Consider the following 22,805-nt stretch of genomic DNA (forward strand, 5'->3'; position numbering starts at 1 on the left):
TGTTGGTTGGTACCTAGGCAAGAATAGGTCCTGATTATCTTCTATAATGAGTCTTCATTCACTTAGCCAAGTTTTTATTGAACATTTAAAATGTGTGAAGAATTGTGCTAGATCCTGAATTGTAACTTCCTTGTCCTGCAGATGTCCACAGGGCACAAAGACACAGACAACTAGTTACAGTGTGGTAAGGGCTATAACATCATTTGTACAATGAATTATGGGCACATGTAGGAAGGCACCTGGAGCCAGCCAGCTGTTGGTACCTGTAGGAAGTCAGGGACTACTTCATGGAGGAAGTGACATACATAGTCAGACTTTGAGGGATGAGTAGCAGTTTGCAAGCTGGAGAAGAGAGAAGAAGCCAGTGTGATTATGGTTTGGGGTCTGGTCTGGTGCGTTAGGTTATTTCAGGGAATGTCTAGGATGAGATGACATGGTCATCTTTTAAATGTACTGATATAATGTTGAAATGTTAATGAGAAGGTTAGAGATTTTTTTTTTTTGTGCTTTGGGATGTAACAATGTAGCATCTTGTTTGTGACTTTTTCTTCAATGTTTATGTATGTGTTTGTGTGTGTATTTTAGAGAGAACACCTCGATTAATGCCTGAGAAAGGAAGCATGTATTACCCAAGGGTACAACATTACCGAGAGCTGCTTGACTCTTTGCCAATGGATGCCTACACTCATGGTTGCATTTTACATCCTGAGCTCACTGTGGACTCCATGATCCCAGCTTATGCAACTACAAGGATTCGCAGTATGTAAAGATCTTGTCTTTGGGATTCTGAGTTCTTTCCTTCCTCCCTCCCTCTTTCCCTCTCTTCCTTCCTTCCTTCTTTTTTTTTTTTTTTTTGAAGTTTGCTTTCATTGCTCTTTGAGACCTAAGATGTCTCATGACCACTGAGAGAAGATTGGGCACAGGGTTGCTGTGTTTGCTTTATGGACCTGCAAATTATTGATGGGTCCATAAACTAGTGAGGATAACTTGCAACTTAGGTATTCAGCCAGACATTTACTGTCTTCACGACCTGATTTGTTAGTTTTTGGCTTTGATAAGACTTGGAAGAGTGGCCTTTGGAAATGTAAGTAATATAATGTACTCTTGGGCACACATTAAATGCAAATGAGAACAGCTGGCAATTGCCTAGGATTAAGGACCACTGTCTGGTCCTTTCATTATGAAGGAGCTGGCCCATGGGGTGTCAAACCTGTACTCTCCATTCAGATTTGGAGATTTACTGTGGTAGAGTTGTGATCGCCAGTATTCTTTCTCCTTTAGGAGACTAAAATAGCATCAGTGTGTGTAAAATGTGGCACAGAAGGAGGTGTGCTCCATAGCACAGGTGCCTAGGGATAGGAAAGGCACGGAGGGTGACAGAGCTCGGACTCTGGGCTGTTTGACCAGGACCCTCAAACCCAGGCCTTTGAAAGCCAGAAACTGTTTTACATCTTACATCATACCTTATCTGTATCATTGTACTCAAGTTAATTTTCTTCCTTTCTTTACTGCTTCTCTTTCCTCTCCCTTTCCATCCCCTCCTTTCTTCTTCTTCCTCGTTTCCCTTCCCTTCCCTTCCCTCCCCTCCCCTCCCCTCCCCTCCCCTCCCCTCCCCTCCCCTCCCCTTCCCTTCCGTCTCCTCTCCCCGGCCGTCTCCTCTCCCCGGCCGTCTCTTTGTGCTTCTCTCCTTCCTCTTGGCGCTCTTCTTTTTTTTCCTAAGTACTCACTCTATGACTCAAAACCAATGTTCTGACTATAATTCTATCACATATAATTAATATATATTTCTTAAAAATAAGGCTTTTTCATTTCCTTTATATAGAGAAGTTCATTATGGAAAACTTGAAAGGTGGAACGACTCCCTTGCACTGAGCACAAGGGTGTGCTGGGCTTTGCTTTAAGTGCCTTCCATGGAGCTTCTCATTTAGTCCCTGTCTTTGTGACACATATTCTTACACCTTGTCTTTGTGACAGATATTCTTACAGCTCCATTTTAAACACAGGAAACTGAGGCACAGAGGGGTAAGTCTGAGGGGGAGCCAGGGCACGCGCTGGGGCACTCATGCTCTGACTGTCGAGCTTCCCTGCCTCTCCTGGCTTCTGTACAGAAGGGAGCAGCTAACTTTCTATTTGAAAAATGTTCTTGTTATTAGGTCAAATTGGTAACACAGAGTCTGAGCTGAAGAAACTTGCTGAAGAAAACCCAGACTTACAAGAGGCATACATTGCCAAGCAGAAGCGACTGAAAGTAAGTGAACCAGGCTGTCTCCAACTGACACTTACAGTTTGTAGTAAATAGTCTTCTGTTTGAAAAGTACCACTGTTTCCACAGCTCCTGCTTTTAAATATCACAGGTACACATGTTATCTGTGGCTCATGGTCCACTTTTTAGGAAGAATTTTGTTTATTATGTTTGCTACTCAGACCTTAATGAAAATTGCTAAAAGGGCAGATAAGGAGCATGCCACTTGCCATGGAAGGTTATGAAATGTAAAAACAGTTAATAAAGCATGTTAGGAACATGTCCTTTCAGATATTTGAGCACTTTAAGTCCTAGGCAGACCCATGTGCCCCCACGGTTTGCATGGACTTGCTGTGTACCCTTGTCAGGAGCAATAAGGCCGATGGGTGTGTTGGAACGTGAAGACAGACGGCCTTTAAATGAAACCCTGACTACAGTTGGAGCAGTTGCCAGAGATCAGCCAGATGGGACGAGGTCCTGAATGAGCAGGCTGTACACGATTGCAGAGAGTAGATGCAAATGTTGGAACTAAGCTGATGGTCAGCCTTTCTCTTTCTGTTGATTCGCTCTCCTTGGCCCAACAACACATGGAAGCTTCTTCCATGTTAAAAATACAGCAAATGGCAATACCGTAACCCTCTGTCTGACTTGCACCTTTGATCCTATTGTTACTAAATGAGTGCCTCAAAAGAAATGCCTACACACACTCACACTCTCACTTCCCTGACTCTCCACTCAGCGCTAACACACTGCATCCACACTGCGTCTTCGTTCCTAGCCCTTCAGTTACTCATGCATTCATGTGAGGCTACTGAAGTTGGGCACCAGAGGAGTTTCTTCTGCTCTTCACAGCCTTTCCCCTCCCTGATCATCTGGTCTCGTGAGTGTTGCCTGTGAGTTTTGGGTCTGCTTCTGGGGCAGGTATGGATGTAAGATGTAATAGCTTGTGTTTATTTTGCTCTACATAGGTTTACTTACATAAAATAGGCATGAATAACCCATTTTTTGGTTATTAATTAGTCAAAGCTGCTTGATCACGACAATGTCAAATATTTGAAAAAAATTCTTGATGAGCTGGAGAAAGTCTTGGATCAAGTTGAAACTGAGTTGCAAAGAAGAAATGAAGAAACCCCAGGTGGGTTCTGATTTGTCTTTTTTTTTTTTTTTTCAACATCAGGGGTATTTATGGGAACATTTCTTAGGTCTTGCCAAAAAAGATCTGTAATTTATTTTATACTGTCACTACTCATGAGTTTTCATTTCAATAACAACAGCGATGTTGAACTCATAAAAGCCCAGTATAAAATAGAGGCTGATGCACCCATGTATTGTACCTGTGAACTAACTTCAGGGTGAAGCTCTCACCAGGTATAAACATGTAGACCGTTGCCTTGCTCTAATTGACAACAGGGTGGAAGACGTATTCCCTGAGATTTGCTTCACAATAGGGACTCCCTTCTGCTTTAGAGAAGGCACTAAGAGAAATAATCTCTTGAGTGACATTTCAGGCCCAACTTTAGGGATTTTCCTTATACACACCTGCTGTTTTTCTAAACCAAAAGGCTCTGTTAACTTCTCTTGCTTAGGGGCTCTCAGCCTCAGAGTCTTTTGTGAAATGATAGAGATAGGCTTTGAGCTCAAGTGGTTCCAATTTCACAGATGCACTTGGGTGTCTGATAGGTGTCATGCTAGTCTCCCTTAGCTTCAGACAGATTTGCATAGTTTATTTTTTATGCATAAAATTTCTTGCTGAGTGTAATTGTCAAGAAAATGGACCATGACCTTTAATTTATGCTCTACTTACATCTGCTCATAAGTCTGAATCCATAGATACCCACTGGAATCTATCCATTTGGTGCTTGCCCCTGACTCTCTTTCTCTCTCTCTGATTAGAAGAGGGCCACCAGCCTTGGCTCTGTGGAGAATCCTTCACCCTGGCAGATGTCTCACTTGCTGTCACATTGCATCGACTGAAGTTCCTGGGGTTTGCAAGGAGAAACTGGGGAAACGGAAAGCGACCCAACTTGGAAACCTATTATGAGCGTGTCTTGAAGAGAAAAACATTTAACAAGGTTCTAGGACATGTCAACAATATACTAATCTCTGCAGTGCTGCCAACAGCATTCCGGGTGGCCAAGAAAAGGGCCCCAAAAGTTCTTGGCACCACCCTTGTGGTTGGTTTGCTTGCAGGAATGGGATATTTTGCTTTTATGCTTTTCAGAAAGAGACTTGGGAGCATGATATTCACACTTCGACCCAGACCAAGTTATTTCTAAGCTTCTTGGGGTCTGGTGGTGGTAACCTACCCAGCCATTCAGCTAGATCCTGTGCACTCTTCCAGACCCAGTGAAGAGTCATCCTGGGCAACTCGTAAAAAAGCATACTTTTCTTTACTCTTTGGGTAGTTTATGTGGTGAGAAAAGGTTCTGAGAATGTTCTTGTGGGCTGATAACTGAGATCTCTTATTTGCAAACCTGAACTAATCAATTCCTAAATAGTACATGCAAGGTCAAGGTACGTAAATGATGACCAGTAGAGAATAAGACTTCTAACTCATACTGCCAGTTTAGGTTCTGAATTATCTTTTGGCAGAAGGTTATTATTATGAGCAGAGAGAAGCCATAAGCTGTGGTTGCCCATAGCTCTTCAATAGAGACCATCTGGATGTGTTGCTCAATGTTAAGTAGTTAGCAGTCTCCTTTAGAATTCACAAGTCGTCTCCAAGACAAAGCACAGGGTTTCCAACAGCAAGAAGGCACAGCATTGCTTCTTCCTACCACTGCTCACTTCAGGCAGAAATGAGGAAGGCAAAGGGAGAAAGAAAACTGAATGAAGTCCCTATAAGGGAGAGCACTAGATTGTAGCCCCCAGATGCCTCCAGTTCACTCTTAGCTGCCTGTACCTTTGGAAATTGTTGTAGCTACTGTCCAACATCCATGCCTATAATGCAGAAATCTAAGGAGGAGTTGGCAAGGGAGCTAACATGGGTAGTAGGCTAGAGAGAACCTCAGGCTTTCTATAAGTAGCATTTCTTTTGACCTCAATTTTAATTTTAAATGTTTGTGAAACACGTTCATTTTTTTAAACCAAATTAAATGTTCACATACTTGGACATGAAATTTCTCCTGAAACGTATCTGCCTAGCATTTACATGAAAGTCTTTAGAGATGTGAGGATGATTTTTCATGGTTCCCAATTCAGTGGTACCATGAGAAATTCCTGCAGATCCTCTCGTCCCATTCTGGGGGCTTGGCCACTACAGCCATCCCCATGCACATGAATAGCATTTAGATGAATCCTTCCAGCTGATCACTAGAAGGCATATGGCTGAGCAGTGGACATTTTGATGCTCTGGCAGTACCAAATGTGCTTTTTATTCATTTAGAGAGGTTGGTGCAGTAACACAAAAACCATTATATAGGACTTGCATTTGTTTGGGATCAACAATGCCTTAAGAGGTTGAAGAGAAAGAGAAAGGTCTCATCTTAGCCTTGACATTTAGTTTAGAGGAGATGAAAAGAAAGGACTGCGATGCCCATCTGTATTCATTCATGTGTATCCAGGCATTGTGGGGTGTACCTCAGTCTACCCAGAAGGGGCAGGCCCAGTGTTTCCCATGAAAACCATGGAACTGTGACATGTGGTTTGTGCTCAGGAAAAGACTCTCATGGTAACAGGCCTTGGGAGCAGTTTCAGGGGCCTGGCAGGTAATTTGTGTGGAGGTGATGGGCTAAGGTTTCCAGTGAATAATGGACTTGCTCGTATTGTCTCCAATGGGCCATGCAAGATAGCCAGAGATGAACAGGAACCAGTCATACCTAGGAAACAGACTTTTTGATGGTAAAATAGTTTTAGAATTCCATTGCAATTCTGTGATTCCATCTCATAATCCAACAGTGTAAGAAAATTGTAATGAACTAGATGTGCTTTGTTTACAGAAAACGAACATCACCTTCACAGTAAACTCAGTCAAGTAGTTGATTGACTTGGAATTTTATGATGTTTTATTTTTATACATCAGCATATCATCAGAGTGTTGGAATCTGTTGCTGGGCCATCCAAGCCATGTATTCATAGAAGAGCTCTGGATTTGCTTATTTAGTAGCTCATGGTGTTTCCGAATTCTGTCACTCCTACAAACAAGAACTGAGGCGTGAAGAAATCAACATTGGATTTTCATGAAAATAGACACCAAAAGTTACCTGTGAAAGGGTTGTTAGAACAAAAATCAGAAGCCTCATGTTAGTTTTTTTTCCTGCAGTTTATATTGTTACTAAAAAACAGGGATCTACTAGCAAGTTTTATAAATATATTATTCAATTGAAAATATGCTTGGGTCACTATTCCAAATGATGCATCAAGCCCTTTTCATTTGTTTCACAGATAATGTTTTGAGGTTATGCTTTAAAAAATGTTTACTGATATAAACCACTAGATGTCGCTGTTCACACAGGAGCCTACTATTGGACTTGCTTTTTTTTTTTTTAAGGTTCAGTGAGCCTCCTGAAATGTAAATGTTTCACATGAAGATAACAATTAATGGCCTTAGTTTTTGAAATGAGGGCATCTTATCAGGTCATTTTTCTGCAAAAAAAAGCTTGAGGCAAATGTAATATTGATTTCTAACATTACAGAAGTGAGAACAGTACCACACAATGTTAAGCTAGAGTTACACTATTAGTTACACTATTAACTACATAGGCACTTCAGTGTATTTTGTTCTTCATGATCATAGATGGTTAGCTAATGTATGACTCAGTTTCCAAAGTTTGTGTAAATATCATAAGTAGAAAATTCCCGAGTTCCTAAAATTATGGTCACTATTTATGTCAATACAGAACTACTGCTTTACTATTATTGCAGTTATAAGCCTTTTGAATCCATTTTCCTTAATCGCATATAGTTGCAAACTGCTTGCTCATTTTTTAATAGCTATTCCTACTGACACCAAGTTGTAGATTTTTAGTGTTGTTGTGTGTAATAGATCAATATACTGTTCTGCCTGTAAGATCAATAAAAGTAATTGGAAAATAAATATGAACCTAAAACAAAGTATTCATTTTTTAATCATTTTGGGATTTATTCCTTTGAAATCAAAGCATCACTTGGTAATCAGAAAAGGCAAAAGAAGCAGAGGTTTGGTACTTAAGTTATTTAGCTATAGGATGCTGTATTTTCTTTATAAAAATTACTGACTGTGGCGGGCATTTGATGAAGTCGTTAAGTTGCTAGTTGAGATTCCTGCATCCCATATCATAGTGCCTGGGTTTGAGTCCCAGCTCTGCCTCCATTCCAGTTTTTTGCTAATGCACACCCTGGGAGGCTGGAGATAATGGCCCAAGTAGTTGGTTCCTGCCACTCACATGGGAGACCTGTATGAGTTCCAGGTTCCTGGCTTTGGCCTGGCCCAGCCCTGGCTGTTGCAGGGATTTGGGGAGTGAACTAGCTGATGGAAGACCTCTCTTTCTCTCTCTTAGATAAATAAATTTAAAAAATTAAAAATGACTCATAATTCATAATCTGATTTATACAATTTTGTGTTTAAAAGAATATCAGCTTAAGGAATAACATATTGATACTGGTCATGCAGCCAGTTGTCTAACAGGTAAGAGCATGGAAATGATAAATAGTTTGCAAAATGGCTTCATTATGTGTTTGCTGGGTTTCAAATATTATTCATCATATTTATATATATTTTTGACATAACTAATTCTCTTCTTTTTATTAAGTATCCTAATTACAACCCACATTTCCAGCCTTGGTAAGCTTGATTATTATTCTCATCATCACATAGAAGTTGAGTACTATTTTTGTTTTACCCTGAATAAAGTAAATTAAATGGAAGCCTACCTAACCATGTCATTACTGAGTTTACAAATAAAACTAAAAGGCAAATACGAATGGAAAGGGAAGTGACTATATAACAGAGGTCTACTCAGCAAAGAAAAAATGTCAATGGGATGAATAAATCAGTACTTAGCTATCCTTTTAAATCATTTATGCTAAATGTTGATTGGCCCTTTTGTTTTGTTATCTCTACTTAGTCATATCAGAGTGTCTTGATTTTCTAATACACCAGAACAGTTGTGTTTTGGTATGTATGGTAGTAGATCCTAAACCAGGTGAGAAACTGTAATTTTTAATATGAGGATAATCGTTTTAATTGTGTATTAATTACAAAAATGGACAGAGAGGATTAGAATGAATTCCAAGAACTGTCAAAGCAGTGTACTGATAAAGCAAAATCCTTTGTCACTTTCCTCTGAGTGGAAGCTAGGATTTTGTGTTGGGAGGGGGGAAGGACTGACACATGGATGACAAGATACTGGGTTAGAGCAGGCTCTGTGGTACATGGCCATGTAGAGCTTGAGGCCAAACAAACATGGTAGGCCTTGACAGACTCTTCGATTCAGGTTTGGTGGTGTATCTCATCCACAGCATCTTGTGATAAAACTTTGGGAAGTTTTTAAGTATTTTTGTCTGCAATTGTTTATTCATTGCTTGGATTTTGACTCCTTGGTTATAACATGCTGTCATTGAATTCCTTTAGTTGAAGAAGCCAGTAGTATGGTTAAAATATGAAGATGCTAGTGATACAAAATGAGAGGGTAGGGTCTCCATGCCAATAGCAATATTCTGATTCAAATGTACAAATGAATTCCTATCGATAAGTCACTTTTCAGGCATGTGGACAGCATGGATAAATACAGCTTTTGTGCCATCAGATCAAGCTATCTTTTGGATTTAAGAACATAATACTGGGCCGGCGCCGCGGCTCATTAGGCTAATCCTCCGCCTAGCGGCGCCGGCACACCGGGTTCTAGTCCAGGTCGGGGCGCCGGATTCTGTCCCGGTTGCCCCTCTTCCAGGCCAGCCCTCTGCTGTGGCCAGGGAGTGCAGTGGAGGATGGCCCAGGTGCTTGGGCCCTGCACCCCATGGGAGACCAGGAAAAGCACCTGGCTCCTGGCTCCTGCCATCGGATCAGCGCGGTGCGCCGGCCGCAGCGCGCCAGCCGCGGCGGCCATTGGAGGGTGAACCAACGGCAAAGGAAGACCTTTCTCTCTGTCTCTCTCTCTCACTGTCCACTCTGCCTGTCAAAAAAATAAAAAAAATAAAAAAAATTAAAAAAAAAACATAATACTTAGCAGAATTACCCATAAACAACATCAAATACACATCATAATAAAAATATAATGGTGATATGGTTTCAGGGATTCCACATTTAAGTTTAGTGCTCAAAATAAAAAAATGTTTGCATTAAGAATGAAATGAGCTAAAATTTATTAACACTGAACGACTACACTGAAAAAATGGCCACGGGTTCTCATTGCTCCATTCACTCCCATACAATGTGGTGTTCTAAACCCTCCCATGAAGAAGTAGCAACTATAGAACAAGAGTACGTGCAGTGTACCAGAGAACAAGCTACTAGAGATACTTGGCATCAAGCAGTGCTGAAACTCATTGGAGGTCCATTCCAGACAGTGAAGGGTTTCATTATCACCTTGCTAATCATCCAGGCAAAAGTAAGGACCATGCTCCTGAGTCAGCATTTGGATGGATGTCCCAGCTAATTACTAGCCTGACATGTGGCTGGGCAGTGGCTATTTTGATGATCTGGGAATACCAAATATGTTCATTCCTTATCTGTAGAGGCCAGTGCACAGCTAGTTCATAAGATGTTCTAATGCAATTGGATAACGAGAGGGGATTATGGGATCAAAGTGAAATTAAAGAATATTTTACCATCAAGAAGTTAATTGTTTCTTAGATATGACTGTTTCCTATTAATGAAAAAGTACATTCTCTATTTTGCATAGCCTGTGGGAGCCAGTGCAAGCAAGTCTGTTATTCCTTGGAAAGCATAGCTCACCATCTCCATACAAATTATCTGCCAGACCCCTGAAATTGGTTTTTTGCTCTTGCAATCACTGATAATGTACACCAGGTGATTCTTTGTTGTGTGGCGCTGTTCTATGTGTTGTAGCAGCATCCTTGGTCTCTACCCAGTAGATGACAGTAGAGCATTCTACTCCAGTGTGACAATCTAAAATGTCTTAAGATATTGCCAAATATTACCTAGAGAGAACACCATCTCCATTTGGACACTACTGCTCCCCAGTCCCCCTAACAAAGCCTAAAACCAAGTCCTGACAAAATCTGCAGGGGAAACGTATTTTGGAAGTTGATTCCTGTCAAGTTATGTGTGCTTGGGAAACATCTTGGGCTTCCAAGTGTCCTTCATACAAAGAAAAAAGACAAACCTGCATAATTTAAAGGTGGCTAGCCAGTAGAGAAAATGCCTACGAGAACAATAAACACTTTTCAGAGGAAGATAATATGATTAGTCTCTCTCATGTATCCCTAACAATGTTCATTGAACAATAAACAATTATTCCACAAGCAAAGATATGGGACCATAGTAAATAGAAGCAGTGTGATATGTCACAATTAAATATTGGGCGGCGCTCCGGGTTCTAGTCCTGGTCAGGGTGCCGGATTCTGTCCTGGTTGCTCTTCTTCCAGTCCAGCTCCCTGCTGTGGCCTGGGAAGGCAGCGGAGGATGGCCCAAGGGCTTGGATTCCTGCACCCGCATGGGTGACCAGGAGGAAGCACCTGGCTCCTGGCTTCGAATCGGCGCAGTGCGCCAGCTGTAGCAGCCATTCAGAGGGTGAACCAATGGAAGGAAGACCTTTCTCTCTGTCTCTCTCATTGTTTAACTCTGCCTGCCAAAAAAAAAAAAAAAAAAAAAAAAAAAAAAAAACCAACCAAACAAAAAAACATTAAATATTGGGTTTAGCACAGACTTTAAAGTAGGTAACCTAATATATGTACATGAAAGCTAATAGAAAATGCAGTCTGATTAAATCAACAGATAGAAAATCTCAAGAGGAATAAAAATTATTAAAGGAAACAAAATGGAAATTCTAGAATAGAAAAGTAGTGAACGTGAAATGAAAAATTCACAGGATTGACCTTACAGCAGCTGGGAAATGACCATATAATGCAAAAAAACCAAAGAAGTATAAAATATTCTATTCAAAGATATCCTAAGATTGTAACAAGATGCAAAACACAGGTAACCCTAAGGGATACACTTGGGATTTAAAGACATGTACATACTGAATATGAAAATATGGAAAGTGATGTACAAGACAATAGTGCAAGAAAGTTGGTGTGGCTATAGTTATTTTAAAAAACTGGACTGTATGTTAAAGAGATAAACAAGGGAAATTTATATATCAAAAGAAACCATTTACTAAGAAGACAAAACAACCGTATTATAGATAAAAAAATAAAGTTTCAAAATTTATATAGGAGAACCTGACAGGAATTATAGAAAACATCTTTGGAACATCCTCAGTAATTAATAGAACAAATGGAAAAATTCAGTTTGAATATAGAAGATCAGAGTACACTATCAACCTCCTTAAGCGAATTGACATTTACAAAGCATTATATTAAACAAGTGTGGATTAAGATTCTTTTCAGGGGCTAGCGCTGTGGTGTAGTGTGTTAGGCTGCTGCCTGTGGTGCTGACATCCCATATGGGCACCAGTTTTAGTCCCTGCTGCTCCACTTCCTATCCAGCTCCCTGCTAATGTGCCTGGGAAAGCAGCAGACGATGGCTCAAGTCCCTGGGCCCTTGCCACCCATGTGGGAGAACCAGAAGAAGCTCCTGGCTCCCTTCTTTGGCCTGGCCCAGCCCTGGTCACTGCAGCCATTTGAGGAGTGATCCAGTGGATGGAAGATCTCTCTAACTCTGACTGTCAAATAAATAATAAATAATAAATAAATATTTTAAAAGATTCTTTTGAAGTGTGTATGGAATATTCATCAGACATATGATAGGCCATAAAATAAATTTCAATAAATTTCCAAAGATGGCAAGGTATATTCTATGACCACAGCAGAACTATATTAAAACTTGATAAAGTATTCAGAAAAATTCCAAATATTTGGGAATTAAGCAACACATTCTAACATCCGCATCAAAAGAAAAAGCCATAAGGGAATAAGAAAATATTATAAATTCATACGATTATCTCAATAGATGCAGAGAAAACGTTTGATAAAATACACCACTTCATGATAAAATCCTTAAACACATTAAATGTAGAAGGAACATACCTCAACCCAATAAAGACTATGACAAGCCCACAGCCAACACAGTATTGAATGAGGAAAAAGCCAGAAGCATTTCCACTAATATCTGGAACCAGACAAGGATATGCATTCTCACCACTGTAATTTAATGTAGTTCTGGAAGTTTTATCTAGAGCCATTAGGGAAGAGAAAAATAAAAACAACGGATATACAAATTGGAAAAGAAAAAGTCAAATTATCCCTGTTTGCAAATGACATGATTCTATATATAGGGGAAGCAAAAGACTCTAACCAAGAGTCTACTATAACTGATAGGGACAGGTGCTGTGGCTCAGCAGGTTAACACCCTGGCCTGAAGTGCCAACAGCCCATATGGGCTCCGGTTCAAGTCCCGGCTGCCCCTCTTCCAATACAGCTCTCTGCTATGGCCTGGGATAGCAGTAGAAGATGGCCCAGTCCTTGGGCCCCTGCACCCATGTGGGGGACTTGGAAGAAGCTCCTGGCTCCTGGCTCCAGATCGGTGCAGCTCTGGCCGTTGTGGCCATCTGGGGAGTGAACCATTGGATGGAAGACCTCTCTCTCTGTCTGTACCTCCCTCTGTACCTCTGTCTTTCAAATAAATAAAAATAAAAAATCTTAAAAGAAACTGATAAGAGAATTCTGCAAATTTGCAGGATACAAAATCAACATACAAAAATCAATAGCATTTTTATATACGAATGATCATCATGCTGAGAAAGAAATAATAATCTATTCACATAGCTACAAAAAATTAAATGTCTTGGGATAAATTTAACCAAGGATGTAAAAGACCTCTATAATGAAAATTACAGAACACTAATGAAAGAAATTGAAGAAGACTTGCAAATGGAAAAATTTCCTATGTTCATGAATTGGAAGAATTCGTATTATTGAAATGTCTATACTATTCAAAGCAACTTACAGACTCAGTGTAATCCCCATCAAAATAACTGTAACATTTATCACAAAAGTAGAAAAAGAATCTTAAGATTCATATGGAGACACAAAAGACCGTGAATTGCCAAAGCAATCTTGAACAATAAGAACAAAGCAGGGAGCTGGATAGGAAGTGGAGCAGCAGGGACTAAAACTGATGCCCATATGGGATGTCAGCACCACAGGCAGCAGCCTAACACACTACACCACAGTGCTAGCCCCTGAAAAGAATCTTAATCCACACTTGTTTAATATAATACCAGATTTCAAGACATACTATGGGGTTACTGTATGGAACTGGCACAAAAATAGACATAAAGACCAGTGGAGCAGAATAGAAACTGCAGAAATAAATCCATGAACTTGTAACCAACTTATCTTTCCAAACTGTGCTAACGTATTTCTACATTGATGTGCAGGGTTTTTGCTTATGTGTTTATAGCAACTTAATAATAGCCCATAATTGGAAGTCATCCAAATTTTTATCATAGATGATGGGATAAACAAACATATATTCATACAGTAGAATACAATTCAACAGCAAAAATGAATAAGTAATTGATATGTATACTAATATAGGTGAGCTTCAAAAGTATGTTTTGTACAAGAGGCAATAGGCTCACACATGTGATTCAAGCCCAAGAGTGACCATTAGTGGGTCATTGTCCTGAACTTGTGCTATGTCTGACATGAGTGAGAGTCACCAAAAATCAATGTACCAATAATGCCACTTTGGCAAACCAATCTCATGCAATCATGTAAAAACAAAACTGCACTGGTCAGTGAGAGTAATTTGCCTACCAAGCCACTCTTTCTGGAACTGGACCTAATCTTGGTACTCCAGGACAGTCTTATGTCCAGGAATTCCTCAGGACATCTGGTGATCCTACATTTAGGTTAAAAGGGTGGAGAGCATCCAAATGGGGCCAGAGCCCATGCAGCTCCTGGTCTGAGTTCAGGGTTCTCTGGATGGAATTGCTGACCCAGGCCTGTCTTGGGTACCTGAGATGTACTCACAGAATTTTGAGAAACAGTCTAAAGTGCAGGCACCTTTTGGGTGTGGGATCCACACTTCTCACTCAAGTCTAAGGGCCATACTGGTGAAGGGAGGTGGTGGGTATGCTGGAGTTGACAGTAGAAGATAACTACCATCAAACTGTGTCATCAAACTAGTATCAATTCCAAAAGACTCTGATAGCAGAGGCCATGTGGCAGCACGTGACAGAGGGAAGGTATGCATGGCTTTCAAAATGAGGAGCAAAGATAGTTATAGGCAGGGCACTTTGACCCACAGGAATCTTTTGTGATAGCTGATAGAACATTATTCCCATGGGAGCAATATATATAGGCAGCCCATGAGGGTGTTACTGCTTTTGTATGACCAGAAAAACTTGATCTTGATAGCAACTGTTGAAAAACTGTGTTCTTTCACCCAGTCTCCAGATCTAAACAAATTCTGAGCCTGCGTTTGTTGCTTGAAGGCAGACTATGGTCTTTGGAGCAAGATATTGCAATTTTAACATAAAGGGCACTGGGCAGGAATTTCCTCAATGCTTCTCCAAAGAAACTGTAGCCAATTTTATCTCTTGCATTACAAAACAAAGAAAAAAAACAAATGGAAGCAACTGGTCTATAACTATTCTTCTCTCTCCACCAGAGGACCTCTTTCACACATATGCTTGTACCCTAATCTGTAGTTCTAAACTCTGAACACATATGCAGAAGCGACTTCATCCTGATCACCCGTTGGGCTTACAGATATGCACAGTAGCATGATCCACTCTGGACAGGAAAGACCTAGGAAATGTTGAACACAGTTTGTGAAAAAGGGCTCAGGGCTAATTAGGAAGGGAACTTCATAGACCTTGGCACCTGGTAGGCTGGGTTCTGAAGGTATGTCTTGGCCCTACAGACTCTTTCAAGGATTTTTGTTGGAGGTTTCAGTGGTCTTCCATTAAATGTTGATCACAGAGGAATCCAAGGCAGGGGTCCCATTGGTCTGACTCTCAGGGTGTCTGTGTACACTGGGGAAAGGGAATTACCAAGGTGTTCTGAGGGCAGCTGAAACTCTCATGTTTTCCTCCCAACTTCTGGAGTAAGAGCCATTGTGGTAGGAGGGGCCTAGTAGAAGTTACTGAAATTGGAAAAGTGTTCACTGATCCCACAAGCCAAAATGGCAAATCAGAAACAATATGCATTGTACATCCTAGGAGGAGTTTCAGACATTAGTGTTGCCACCAAAGACTTAAAGGATACAGGGTTGGTCATTCTCCATTTGCTTTACCTGTTGAGACATGGAAAAACCCAATAGTTTGTGGTGGATGACTGTATTACTATAGTCAATTTAACCAAGCGGTAGCCCTAATGGTAGCTCTGTGCCAGCTGTGGTTTCAATTGGAACTACCAAAATTTTACCTATTATCTGAAATGCAGTTTTTAACTTTTAATTTCCATATGTGAACATGTTTGAGAGAAGTTTCTTTGATATGAGAAGGATGAGTTTTCCTTACAGTTTGTCTTTATGGCTTAGTTAATTTTCCTGAATCTACACTCCATCTATTCACTGCAAATTTTCTATTGCAAGCACTGTAATTGTTTCCTCAATTTGGTTAGTCTTTTTTTTTTTTTTTTTTTGACAGGCAGAGTGGACAGTGAGAGAGAGAGACAGAGAGAAAGGTCTTCCTTTGCCGCTGGTTCACCCTCCAATGGCCGCCGCTGCAGCCGGCGCACCGCGCTGATCCTGGCAGGAGCCAGGAGCCAGGTGCTTTTCCTGGTCTCCCATGGGGTGCAGGGCCCAAGCACCTGGGCCATCCTCCACTGCACTCCCTGGCCATAGCAGAGAGCTGGCCTGGAAGAGGGGCAACCGGGACAGAATTCGGCGCCCCAACCGGGACTAGAACCCGGTGTGCCGGCGCCGCAAGGTGGAGGATTAGCCTATTGAGCCACGGCGCCGGCCCTTGGTTAGTCTTTTACTTAATGTTTTCCTTTAACTTGTCTATGTCAATGACATTTGATGTTGTTATTTTAGATAATTGACAATTAGCAATCTAACACTTTCCATTGCTTTCCTCAGCAAATGCATCACAGATTCTGAAAATATAGCACTTAATTTCCCTCATCAACTGAAATATGTGCTGAATTTATTTTTGCCGATGACAGAAGGTAACTAAGTGGCAAGATATAGTTTTTCAGTTTGTGATGCTGGGATAGTTGATATCCATGGGCAACAAAGGACTTTGATCCCCAAATGATAAATATGCAAACACTGATTCAAAATAAATCACAGACGTAAATGCAAAAGCTAAAACTAGGGGCCGGTGCCATGGTGCAGTGGGTTAATCCTCTGCCTGTGGCGCCGGCATCCCATGTGGGTGGTGGTTTGAGTCCTGGCTGCTCTTCTTCCAATCCAGCTCTCTGCTATGGCCTGGGAAGGCAGTAGAAGATGGCTCAAGTCCTTGGGCCCCTGCATCCATGTGGGAGACTGGGAAGAAGCATTTGGCCTGGCTTTGGAGTGGTGCAGCTCTGGCCATTGTGGCCATCTGGGGAGTGAACCAATGGAAGGAAGACCTCTCTCTCTGTCTCTCCCTCTCATTTCTGTAAATCTACCTCTCAAATAAACATATAAAAATCTTTTTTTTTTTAAAAAGCTAAAACTAAAGATTCTTGAAGAAAATGCAGGAGAAAGTCTTTGTGACATTGGATTTGGCCAGAATTTCCTGGAAACAAACTCTGGAGCAGTAACTGGACTTGTGCAGTGGTAAAGGAGGCATCCTGAAATAATCTATTAGGAAAAATAATCAATAAGGAGCAATAGCAGGCTGTAGCTTTTGTTGTCATCTATAAACTATGTGACAAATTGTAACGAATTTCCACTATTTTTTTCCTGAGTATATATCTGCTTAGAAGTTAGAATTCCTCAGGTGGAGAATTTGGGAATTATTAATTTTGCTCACCTTTTATTTCAATCACTATGTGGAATCTCTCCTTTTCAGGAGTTCTAAACTTTTCACCCTTGGTTGCTGAATTAAAAATTCAGAATTCATGGAATCAGAATGGCATTTAAATTAAAACCAAAACAAAACAAACTTCTTCCTCAATTTGCTTACAAATCAATCAGCTTACAAAATTTTTGTAAAACTTTTCCAGCATTTTTATAGACATGGGTTAAGTCTGGGTCTTTTCAGGATATAGTGTTCAAGCAAACCAAAGTTCCACAAAACATGATATTTTGTTTGCCTAGATATTTGGTACACACTTATTTAAATAAACACAAATTCAGAACAACCTTTCTGTACTTTGTTGGGTTGGGGGAATTCTTAAAAATTAATTCAACTTAGCTTGCTACGTTTCACCTGTTTGCAGGTTTCTGATGATGGCTTTTACTTCAAACATTAACTCAGTCCAGGTCTATTTGAAAACCAGACTGACCTGGGCCTGTTCCAAATGTATCCCACTGAACTGCAGCCCGGGTTAGTCCAAAACTCATCTCTAGAAATCTCATTTCTTTTTTTCTCTTGGGAGAGAAGCAACTGGCTGTATTTTAAGTAGTAGAATTGATTTCAAAAGTTTTAGATTCAATAATCTGTTCTTGAATTTCTACAAATATTTCCATCCTTATTTTAAAAATGTGTTTTTCTAGCAAAATTGAGTCCAACACTGCACTCATATATAAGTCATGATGGAAATATCACGTTCAGATCTTTCTCTTCATCTTTGCTTGGTCTAGGGCTCATTCACCCCTTTAACGTCATCTTCATCAATCATGATCCATACCTTTTATCCATACTTTCTCCATATAATTACAAGAGTTATTTTTCTCTTAGTTTTCCAGCTTCCAAGTTGTTCTTTTCAGCTACACTTCTTGCAGACTCACTCACTTCTTCCATGAAGCCTTCCAATCAAAACCTCTGGGGTGCCAAAAAGCATCAGCTTAAGCTTGCAAATGTAACAGTCAGATTTTTCTTCAACTTTGTGAGTCAACCCACACATTGGTTGTCACTGTTGCCTGAACAGTTGGGTTGTCACATAGCACACACGAATTCAACCCTTAACACCAACTGCAGACTTCCTGCCTCTGAAATACTGAGAGAATGATTTCACTATTTACCTCACAAGAACTTCTTACTTGGCATTCAGTCAGTGAATTCAGACAACACATTGATAATGTTTACTTTTTAAAACAGTCTGTGGGAGGGGCATCTGTTGGAGTGGCTAAGAGGCCCCCTGGGATGCCAGCATCACACACTGGAGTCCCTGGGTTCAAGTCCTGGCTGCACTCGAAATTCCAGCTTCCTGATAATGGGCACCTTGGGAGACAGCAAGTGCTGGCTCATGTAGGTAGGTGCCTGCCACATATGAGGGAGACCCAGATGACCCAGATTGAGTTCATCACTTCGAGATTTCAGCCTGACCCAGCCCTAGTTGTTGAAGGCCTTTGGGGGAATGAACCAGGTAGGGGAGATGGCTGTCTCTGTGCTTTTCAAAAATTAAATAAATAAAAATGTACAGAAAGTTTAAAAACCTGTTGTTCCCTTTAAAATGATTTGTTCAATTTAGTCCATTAATATATAATTTAAGGGACCGGCCCTGTGGTGTAGCGGATTAAGCTGCCACCTGCAGTGCCAGCATACCTTCTGGGCACTCATTTGAGACCAGGCTGTTCCACTTCCAATCCAGCTCTCTGCTGGGGCCTTGGAAAGCAGTGGAAGATGACCCAAGTGCTTGGGCCCCTGAGCCCACGTGGGAGACCCAGAGGAAGCTCCTGGCTCCTGGCTTCGGATCAGCCCAGCTCTGGTTGTTGCAGCCATTTGGGGAGTGAACCAGCGGATGGCAGATCTCTCTCTCTCTCTGTGTCTCTCCTCTCTGTAACTCTGCCTTTCAAATACATAAATAAATCTTAAATATATGTGGCTTAAATGAACACTTCCTTTCCCAAAAGGTTGTGTTTGTCAATGCCTCTTACAGCTCTTGGGAATTCACTTCAGTGGGAGAACAGCAATCAATGGTAACACATTGCCTTACAGAATTTCTTTAAATTATTCTCAAGCGACCTCTTTTCAATTACCATGTTTTGGTTCCAGAACCCACGCATGAACAATTTTTATATTTTTCCAAAGTAAAAGTTGTTTTCTTCAGGTCTTTTCTTTCCACTAGGAAGTCATGTTTTCCCTGTGAATGGAACTGAAACCCCAATTGTTCGGTTCTAAAATCAAAACCCACAGAATTTAGTCTAAAGTAAACAAAACACATTCATTCTCTTGTTCCTAATTGCTTGAAATTCTATCCAGGTTTTCCAAAAGCTGATTGAATCTTACCAACATTTTCTATGAACCACACATGGATTTGGAGTTGATGGAGAAACTCCAAACCTCTCGAAATAAGCCCCACATCAAGGAAGTTTCATTTGGTTTCAGGTTTCACTACAAAATTCAATATAACTTTGTAAAAAAGCCCTAAGCAACACTGGAAGATGATGGTCTCCGGTGCCAGTGAAATGCCACATGTATGTATCACAGCACACCCATACCCACTCATGCCTTTATGTCTTCGCGGAAGCACACTCTGTTTTATAGTCAATAGAACTATGCGGATTGTAGTTATAAAGTTCCAATACAGTGCTGGCTTTATATGAAATTATACTAAAGAGAAACAGGGTTGTGTGGATAGGGATCCACTGTAAATCCAGGTAAATGATGTCTGGGCTAGCAAATCAAATGATACAAATGCTACTTAAGTAAACATTAATCTGTTAACTGTTTTTTTTTTTTTTTTAATCTATTAACTTTGAAAAGACCTAGAATCACAGAACTGCAAGGCGACTTCAGGAACTTTTTGTTTTTCTTTTTTACCATGTTTCTTCTGAGATAGGAATAGATATGAACAATCCAAGTCTCTTATTTTATGGCTAAAGGGTTAGGTGTTATGTACATCTTTTCCTACTGACAGAATTGACTATCAATCACTCTTTGTCAATGTTGATATTACTGGTTACTTTTGACACTATTTCTGACATAGACTGAATTATTTTTGCATACTGCAAAATACATAGGGGCACACCTATTATACCTGCACTGATTATTGACTGCAGCTACAAGAATGATACAAATATTATTTTTATTTAATAATTACTGTTTTCAGATGCAAGGCATGACAGAATCAGCTTAAGTTATTCAGCTTGTTAGATTCATCTCAACTACTGTTTAACTTACCTTTACCTACAAAATGAGGATGTAGATGAAATGGTCACCAAAGTACTTCCCAGTTTATAAAGTTTTATTAAAAAAATTCCATATCAGGCCAACATTGTGGTGTAGTGGGTAAAGCCACCTTCTGTGGCTCTGGCATCTCATATGGATGCTGTTCATGTGTTGGCTTTTACACTTAGGAAAGCAGTGCAGGATGGCCCAAGGCCTTGGGTCCCTGAACCCATGTGGGCAACCCAGATGAAGCTCCTGGCTCCTGGCTTCAGCCTGGCCCAGCCTTGGCTGTTGCTGCCATTTGGAGAGTGAACCAGTGAATGGAACATCTTTCTCCGTCTCTCCCTCTCTCTCTCTCTGTAGCTTTCCCTCACAAATAAATATATTTTTTAAAAAAATTCCATCTAATACATATTCTTTTCAAACTTTAGCAAGAAACATAACATTTTTTGATGTATTTTCAAAAATCTAATTAAAGAAAATAGAAGGGAAAACAAAATCTAGAATGACAATTGCTGCAGTCATATAAACATACATTGGTGCATTGGTGATGTTTTTTTTTTTTATTTTTGACAGGCAGAGTGGACAGTGAGAGAGATAGACAGAGAGAAAGGTCTTCCTTTACCGTTGGTTCACCCTCCAATGGCCACTGCGGCCGGTGCACTGTGGCCAGCGCACCGCGCTGATCTGAAGGCAGGAGCCAGGTGCTTCTCCTGGTCTCCCATGGGGTGCAGGGCCCAAGCACTTGGGCCATCCTCCACTGCCTTCCGGGCCACAACAAAGAGCTGGCATGGAAGAGGGGCAACCGGGACAGAATCTGGCGCCCCGACCAGGACTAGAACCTGGTGTGCCGGCGCCGCTAGGCGGAGGATTAGCCTATTGAGCCGTGGCGCTGGCTACATTGGTGATTAAAGCCTACATAGATATCAGTGGAAAGTGTTTTCCAGCTAATTGCTGTTGTATGTTTTTATTCATAGTGTCAGATTACTTGACATTTTAGTTTTCAGTATTTATTTGTATCACTTGAGCTATATGGAAGGTAGAATTAGTAATTCACTAATTTTTATGTTCTCCTATTGACAGAATAGAACTTGTCCTGGAAGTGGATGTGGAGCAGAGAACTACGGTTACATTTCCTTTGTAACTAGGTGTGGTCATGTTCTTGCCAATGAAAGGAAAGCAGAGTGATCTTCCTTTTGGAATAGACACAAATGTCAAAGTTTAGGGAAGAGTAGAGGCAAATGATTGATGGAACCATAGAATGGAGATGTGCTGCTGATCAGGAACACTCACATTGAACTTCTATCAGCAAAAAAGCAAAAACAAAAAACAATGGGGGCCAGCGTTGTGGTGTAGCCAGTAAAGTTGCTGCCTCCTTGCAATGCGTGCATCCCATATGGGCACTGGTTCATCCTGGCTGCTCCACTTCCAATCCAGCTTCCTGCTAATGGCCTGAGAAGAGCAGTGGAAGGTTGTCCAAGTGTTTTCCCCTTGCCACCCATGTAGGAGACTCGGATGAAACTTCTGGCTCCTGGCTTCGGTCTGGCCCAGTGATGGCTGTTGCAGCCATCTGGGAGGTGAAACCAGCAGAGGGAAGATCTCTCTTTCTGTCCCTCCTCTTTCTCTGTAACACTTTCAAAATAAATAAATAAATAAATAAATAAATAAATAAATCTTAAATAGAAAAATCTATGGGATTAAGACAAAGACATTTGGGAATTTGTTACTGTAGCTAGCACTACTCTTATTATTACAGAATGTTTTATAGTAATTTTTGTGTGCAGTATTTTAATCAATATAAAAATATTCTGGTATTTAAAAGAATTTTAAATTTGCATGGAAAAAATTAATATATTCCTTAGTGCTTCTTAGAATTGTATCATATAGGGCAATATTCTTAATAATGAGAATTACTTATAGCACACAAACTACTTTTGTTTTTCCTGATTGAGGCTAATTTAAATTATTTAAATAACTGTTCCTTTCTTTTTTTTTATAAAAATTTGTTTTATTAATTTGAAAGGCAGAGTTACAGGGAGAGGGGGAGAGAGAAAGAGAATCTTCCATCCACTGGTTCACCCCCAAAATGGCCACAATGACCAGGGCTAGGCCAGGCTGAATCCAGGAGCTAGGAGCTTCATCCTCATCTCCTGCAAGGATGCAGGGGCCCAAGCACTTGGGCCATCTTCTGCTTTCCGAGGCGCGTTAGTAGGGAGCTGGGTGGGAAGTGGAGCGGCCTAGACTCAATGCTGATGGGATGCTGATGTCACAGGTGAAGGCTTAACCCATTATGCCACAACTCT

At 40.7% G+C, this 22,805-nt stretch overlaps 1 protein-coding gene across 3 annotated transcripts in view; it reads left to right on the forward strand.

Moving 5' to 3' along the window:
- GDAP1 (ganglioside induced differentiation associated protein 1) overlaps positions 1–7,294 on the forward strand; it is a 70,091-nt gene extending 62,797 nt beyond the window's left edge. For all 3 annotated transcript variants that reach the window (XM_051843847.3, XM_070075240.2, XM_002710643.6), the window contains 4 exons: positions 586–759; positions 2,154–2,248; positions 3,263–3,377; positions 4,136–7,294. In XM_051843847.3, the coding sequence (XP_051699807.1) occupies positions 603–759; positions 2,154–2,248; positions 3,263–3,377; positions 4,136–4,518 (750 nt within the window). In that variant the 5' untranslated portion in view covers positions 586–602 and the 3' untranslated portion in view covers positions 4,519–7,294. The remainder of the gene's footprint in view (positions 1–585; positions 760–2,153; positions 2,249–3,262; positions 3,378–4,135) is intronic.
- Positions 7,295–22,805: the final 15,511 nt, after the last annotated feature.

This window comes from Oryctolagus cuniculus, chromosome 6 (assembly GCF_051225735.1).
Source record: "Oryctolagus cuniculus isolate XC-2025 breed Fujian yellow rabbit chromosome 6, ASM5122573v1, whole genome shotgun sequence".
NCBI classification, from domain to species: domain Eukaryota; kingdom Metazoa; phylum Chordata; class Mammalia; order Lagomorpha; family Leporidae; genus Oryctolagus; species Oryctolagus cuniculus.